We start from the raw sequence: 6,631 nt of genomic DNA, 5'->3' as shown, positions 1-6,631 counted from the left end.
TTTCATCCAGACATCCAGTTTATTTACAATATTTACATTCTTAAAGGATTACATTCAACTGACATTCAGAGAAACAGAGGTTGTACAATGTAAAAAGTGCTGCAAAATGTAAAAAACCTGGCAAAAAACAACTGAAATAGATTATAAAGCTGTGAAAACTGTAACATTTACCCCATGATAGGTCAGTCCTATTTATATGAAAATTCAACTGAAGAAATACATAATGATGTTTCTAAACAGCAAAAGCATTCAGAACCCTGTTTTTCATATATATATATATATAAACATATGCTTTAATGAATGGAGAAAAATCCTGTATTTAACAGTGTTCAGTATAGTCCACATTGGAGTCCAGCAGATGGCAGTGTTGTGCTGTTACATCCATTCATTCTTTCGAGCTTTTTTTTTTCTTTTTCCTTTTTTGCACTTTGGATGGAGGTCAGTCAGGCTGATGATAATACCCCTTCTTCATTAGACCTTAAATCATTGGTCAAGCAAATCAATAACCACCATCATTTCATAAGCCCAGTCCTCATTGTCCGTTCGTTTTGCAATGGCGTATCGTTGGGTAGATTTATCCTCAGTAATCACTTTCGTAAGAGAAGAGGAGCACGATGTAATCCTCCAGTTTGTGAGAGAGCAGTAAGGTGATTACAGGTATAATTGTGCTTCAGGGTCAGTGGGGCAGTTTTCGTGGTGATGGTGATGGGGGCCTACGTACCGGCGGCAGGTCGTAATGTCCCGGGATGTGGCTGTTGACCGGCAGGTCGTAATGGTTCTGAGACTCCTGTTCAGGAACATTTCCAAGGTGACTTTGTTCTGAAAAATGTGGAAACAGTATCTGAGATCCAAATCAAACAATGATCATCACAATGCTCACTTCTACTGCCACATAAAACATTCCATAAAAAAATCATAACTTCTTTAAAAACCTGTCAGCTATCTCAAAGATGAGCTTCAGGGAGCTTCAGGGTGCTCATTAATGTCATTAAATGTTATGGTTGATTCCCTCCTCCCATCTATGTTTTTTTTTGAGAGGCATGCGTTCAGGTGATTTTCATCAGACGTTAGTGATAAAGAGAAACATATTTTATGGGTGTAATTTACCTGATGTTAGTGTTTGTGTGTTTCAATCAGGCACTCACATGTTCCAGGAATGGGTGGACCAAAGACCAAGTTCCTAGCAGCATTATTTTTTTTGATCGAACAGTCTCCAATAATTTCCAATAGCTTTTTTATATTTTCTTTTTTATTATTATTCTTTTTTTATTCTTTTTTTTTTACCACATCCATGGTACCTTTTTTATTTTATGTGATGATGTAAAATTAAAGAAGGGTTCCAAAACTTATCATACAGTGTATACCCAACGTTGGTGATTAACTAATTTTAACGTTTGTGTATTAGGGTAAAATTGTATTAGTGCTTAGTGTCTGGTCTCAGTCATTTGGAATCTTGTCTGTATCGCTTGTATCGGAGAAAGAGGGACATGGAAATTGTTGTAGAAGCCAGACGATTGTAACGTTTATTAGAAGCTGTAACAGCACAGCATTCTTCTCAGGGGCTCAGCTCAGAACATCATATTTGTAGCAAAGCCGCCAATTTTCTGTGACATTTAGATCATTGGCTTCTCACTTAGTGCACTTTATTTATCAATGTATACAGATAAGCTCCAAATCACTCCCTACACCCTGCACACTGCCCCTCAAAGTGTACTCAACAACATACAGGACTACAGGACGAGAGATCTACAGGGTACACGGTTTTAAACAGACATGGTTTTAGGGTACAGCCATCTTCGCCGCCTATAGCTCCTGAATGCTGTACTTAGCCAGTAAAGAAACCCAGAACACAAAATGAGATATTTGAAGAAAGAAATAATAATAAAGAAAAGGTCAGTCTTATGAGTCAGCCACAGAACACAGTGCTGAATCAGATATATATATTCTGCAAAGAAAATCCCAGTTATAGCTGTTTGATCAGCTTTGCTTTTGGCCAGTATAGGGTGTGGTTTTATGTCAGTTTGATGGTTTAGCTGGTCTTCAAGCTTCACTAAACTGACCAAGCTAGATCACTAAATGACCAGCATGAGCAGCATCACCAACCCGTTCATCATCTTGTCAGCCAGCAGGACCAAAACCCATAAAACATTAAAACATACACTATGCTGGTCAAGAGCTGGTTAACCAGGAAGATGATCGGCTTCTAAAGCTGCCTACCAGCAGAAAAAAGCTGGTCTTCAACTGGAATTTTCACCAGGGATATTTTACAAACACAAATTATTATTATTCCAAAAGCGACTAAACTACATTGTAAAATACATGTAATAATACATGGTAACTTTACAGCAGATGAGGATTAACTTCTATTATTTTGGAGTCTTTTTTATCCAGTCTCATGATGTAAAAAGCAAAAGTGATCAAATTCTTTAAGATAGTATAAACTGAAAAAATGACAGTAATAATATTATTCATAAGGAAATTATTTACATCTTCCATTTAATCCAATGCAGCACTTTTGTTTTTCTGTGGAGGCCTACAGAGATCTAGTTCAGCCGTTCAGCCTGAAGTGTATCAGGTACAGTAGTTACTCAGACAGATGTTGAGACACTCTCACCCCCACTTTTCAGCTCTTCTCTTTGTTATTATTGCCGTTTTTTCCTCTCTCTCTGCACTCATATGACCCCGGTACTTTTCCAGGGCTTCAGCCCACACTGCATTCATTCCCTGAGAGCAGACAGCCACTCTGCTATCAGCACTAAAACACAGATCCATCGGCATGAAGCTCTATGAAGGATTAATGTACACTTACTGGCCTGAGCGGCTTCTGAAAAACGAGCAGATACAGCGAGTGATAACTTCCTCCTAAAATCCACTGTTCACCTCCCAGGTTTAGTTGGACGCTAAGCTAGCGAACTCACCAGACTTAGTGCTGCTCTAACGTCCGTCGCTGCAGATAAGAAGCTATAATTCATATAATTCATGTAGTTCTCCATTACTTTTTTGGCTTCTCACAATCGTGAACTCTGATCTCAGCTCCTTTTTATTACAGATAAATGGGGTTGAGTGAGGGTTACCTCTGGAGGAGATGCTGGTGGAGGGGAGGGCCGGGGGGTTTATCTCAGTGTAGGATCTCTCGTGTGGAACAGCAGATTTCATCTCCATGTAACTGCTCTCGGGAGGGCACAGGGGAAGACCGGGCAGATCTTTAATGGTGGCATACGGGTTCTCGCTGTTTAGAGAACTGCTGCTCACAGCAACACAGGAGTCCTTGAGCTCTGTGAGAACAGAATTAGAAAACAGACACATATTAGAACACAACTGATCTAGCATTGGTTCTATGCCAGTTGATTAATCAGTAGTAGCATCTATTATAAGTTTGAGAAAGCTACAATTAGATCCTTCCTAATTAGAAACTGAGCGCACACAACAGTATGCCTGAATATAATGTAGTATTACCTTCAAATTACATCCAAGTTTTGATTTGGTAAATTACCATATAAGTTCTTGTGTGTATTAATCCTAAATTGGTAAAAATATTAAATACAGTTTCTTTAACTCTGTATAAGGTCCTGGTTTTGTATGCAATCAAAAGTAGCATCACTAAACCAAACAATGTATTTAAGAGTATTTTTAAGAGTGCATCTAGCTTTTCTAAATTGTCTTTTTATTACACTAAATAAGGGCCTGGAAGTCTATCTTACCCAGCAACAGTTGCAATAAAAAAATACAGTATAGTTGTAGGGAGAGCATGCATACAGAATAATGTAATGTACTGTAAATAACACCTACGTTTGTTGTAGTATTTCCCAAGACTGGCACTGTAACTGTAACTTCGGTCAATGCCAAAGGCTCCTGCCGTGCAGAAAGTGAAAAGAATTTAACCAACATGCCACAATATCACTTAAAGAAGGACAATATTTCCTAAAATATAAGTGATATTACTGGCTAATGTTTAGTAAATCTAGTTTAAAAAATGAAGTTTTTGCTGTCCTATTGAAAGACACTGTAGAGTAATCAGACATGCCTTGGTCTTTAGGGGGCTCCTGGTGCTTCCAGTCAGCAGGTAAAGTAGCGTTAGTGTCCACCCCAAACAGGCCTCGTCTCTCCCGCTCCATGTTCTTCAGACTGCAGAACAGCTGCTTATTGGTGTTCTGGAAATACAAAATAGAAGAATTACTCTCTAGTTCATAAAAAGAGCATTTAATTTAAAATAAATAAATAAATAAATAATGCATATTAAATCACCATCATAGCTTCATTTACCTTGATGACCCGGTCTTGGTTGTTGGGAACGTGGGGTAAGGGAGGTCTGTTCTGGGAAAGTGTGTGGTAGCTGGGGTTGGAGTAGTAATGATGGTAGCTGTGGGGTATATCTAAAGCAACACAAATCCCTGATTACTGGTGTTGTTTAGACAATGCTTAAAAGAACAATTTCTCTATTACATCTAAAATATTTATCAATACCTCACTGACAATTAACTACCTGTATTTATTACAGCATCACAAGACTGCTTAAAGCTTCATACAGGCCTGGTTTACATGGACTTGTTCATATCCATAGTAAATACAAATGCAGTTCTGAGCTGGAGGAGCTTCTACCTGGCACAGCGTACTCCGAATTGACGGTTCGGGTGGAGGAAAAGGACACAGTGGGAGTGTTACTCTGCTTGTCTTTCTGTCTGCGGCGGTAAAGCAACAGCAGGGCCAGCAGGAGCACCACCAGCATCACCAGCACCACAATACCTGCAATAGCCCCCCACGAGTCTCTCTCCACCGGAGACACAGGCATCATCACACTCACCACCCTCTCTGAACCAACAAGAGAAAGACACACATTACAAAACCACATCTATAACTGTATTATAGTATATGAGTAAAGAATAGAAATGAAAGAAGAAACAGATTTTTATTAGGTGTCAGATTATAGCTAGAAGAAATGAGACTGATGATTGATTGGGCCTGTCACGATAAATACATTTTTGACTTACCGTACAATAAATAGACAAGACCTCAATAATATTTTATAATCGTGATATCTATTGTCTACTATTTATTTGTATGCTTTACATACAGCTCTGGAAAAAAAATAAGAGACAACATAAAAATTATAAGTTTTTTTGATTTTACCAGATTGAAAATATATGCAATATAATCAAGAGGAAGATGGATGATCACAAGCCATCAAACCACTTTTGCACCAGGAGTGGCATAAAGTTATCCAAAAGCAGCGTGTAAGACTGGTGGAGGAGAACATGATGCCAAGATGCAGGATTATTGCACCAAATATTGATTTCTGAACTCTTAAAACTTTATGAATATGAACTTGTTTTCTCTGTATTATTTGAGGTCTGAAAGCTCTGTACCTTTTTATTATTTCAGCCATTTCTCATATTCTGCAAATAAATGCTCCAAAAGATAATAATTTTATTTGGAATTTGGGAGAAATGTTGTCCGTAGTTTATACAATAAAATACCAAACATTTTACTCAAACACATACCTATAAATAGCAAAATCAGAGAAACTAATTCAGAAACTGAAGTTAATTTTTCCAGAGCTGTATAGTATATATAGTATATATAGTTCACATTTTACAATGAACAGTATTTTAGCCATTTATGCAATTCTTCAATTAATGCTTCAAAAGAGTATATTTGCTTTGTTGTGCTAATTCTATTATCATTATTGTCAGTGGCATTTAAAGGTCTTAAAATGACCATAATATCGTTTATTGCAATTATTTTGGGAACAATATACATCATGCACAAAAAATTTTATCGTGACAGGCCTACTGATGATTAAATAAATAAATACATACATTAATATATAAGATTTGTAAATATATGACTGGGGTCATTCAATGTGTAATGATTATACTTTAACACCTTTGAGAAACAGATGTTAAGTATTAGAAAGTATGAGCCGTGTAGAGAACCTTGTTTGCAGTCCATGCCTGGTCCAGGTTCACACACACACTCTCCAGAATGAGGGTCACACAAGTGGTTTGGTAAGCAAGAGCAGGTCTGAGCACAGTTAGTTCCAAATGTCCCAGCTTTACACACTGCAAGACAAGAGATACAGGGTTTGAACACACAAACACTATTAATATTAACAATAAGTTTCATTTATATATCACATTTCACTGCTTTTAAAAATGCTGTAAACACACAAACAGGTGAGCAAAACACCAGCAGAAAAAAAACAAAAAAGAAGAAGACTAAAAGTTAGAAATGGATTTGCAAAGTTGATAAAATACAGATTAAAATACAAAACAAAAGAAACAACAAACCAACAGCAAAACAATAATAAATCAGAGCTAGTAAGTGAAGCTAATTAAATCCCACAATGTAAAAAAAATATTAATACAATTCTGATTAATAGGAAAACCAGTAAAAAGAAAGAAAAATAATAATTAATAATAAATTATGTCTTAATTTGAGGAAACTAGAGGCCATATCTTACACCCTGCTCACGGTGCGTCTCGATGCTAATTGCTATCTTACACCCTGTCAACACCTCGCACCTGAACCATTAAATTAGCAAAGGCGCTTATCAATATATTTACATTGATGGGCGTGATGGTCTTGAAATAAGGTGTGTTCAGGTAAATATCTTGGCAATGGAAAACACAGG

General features: G+C 37.1%; 1 protein-coding gene across 1 annotated transcript in view; it reads right to left on the bottom strand.

Moving 5' to 3' along the window:
* pear1 (platelet endothelial aggregation receptor 1) overlaps positions 1–6,631 on the bottom strand; it is a 71,581-nt gene continuing 64,950 nt past the window's right edge. Inside the window, exons 18-24 of the mRNA XM_022673526.2 lie at positions 5,934–6,059; positions 4,600–4,809; positions 4,264–4,373; positions 4,025–4,151; positions 3,790–3,852; positions 3,075–3,275; positions 1–819 (exon numbers count right to left, since the gene is read on the bottom strand). Coding sequence (XP_022529247.2) covers positions 677–819; positions 3,075–3,275; positions 3,790–3,852; positions 4,025–4,151; positions 4,264–4,373; positions 4,600–4,809; positions 5,934–6,059 — 980 coding nt within the window. The 3' untranslated portion in view covers positions 1–676. The remainder of the gene's footprint in view (positions 820–3,074; positions 3,276–3,789; positions 3,853–4,024; positions 4,152–4,263; positions 4,374–4,599; positions 4,810–5,933; positions 6,060–6,631) is intronic.

Source organism: Astyanax mexicanus, chromosome 6, assembly GCF_023375975.1.
Source record: "Astyanax mexicanus isolate ESR-SI-001 chromosome 6, AstMex3_surface, whole genome shotgun sequence".
Taxonomy (NCBI): domain Eukaryota; kingdom Metazoa; phylum Chordata; class Actinopteri; order Characiformes; family Acestrorhamphidae; genus Astyanax; species Astyanax mexicanus.
Note: the sequence above shows the minus strand (reverse complement) of the source record. Positions and strands in the feature narration are given on the sequence as shown.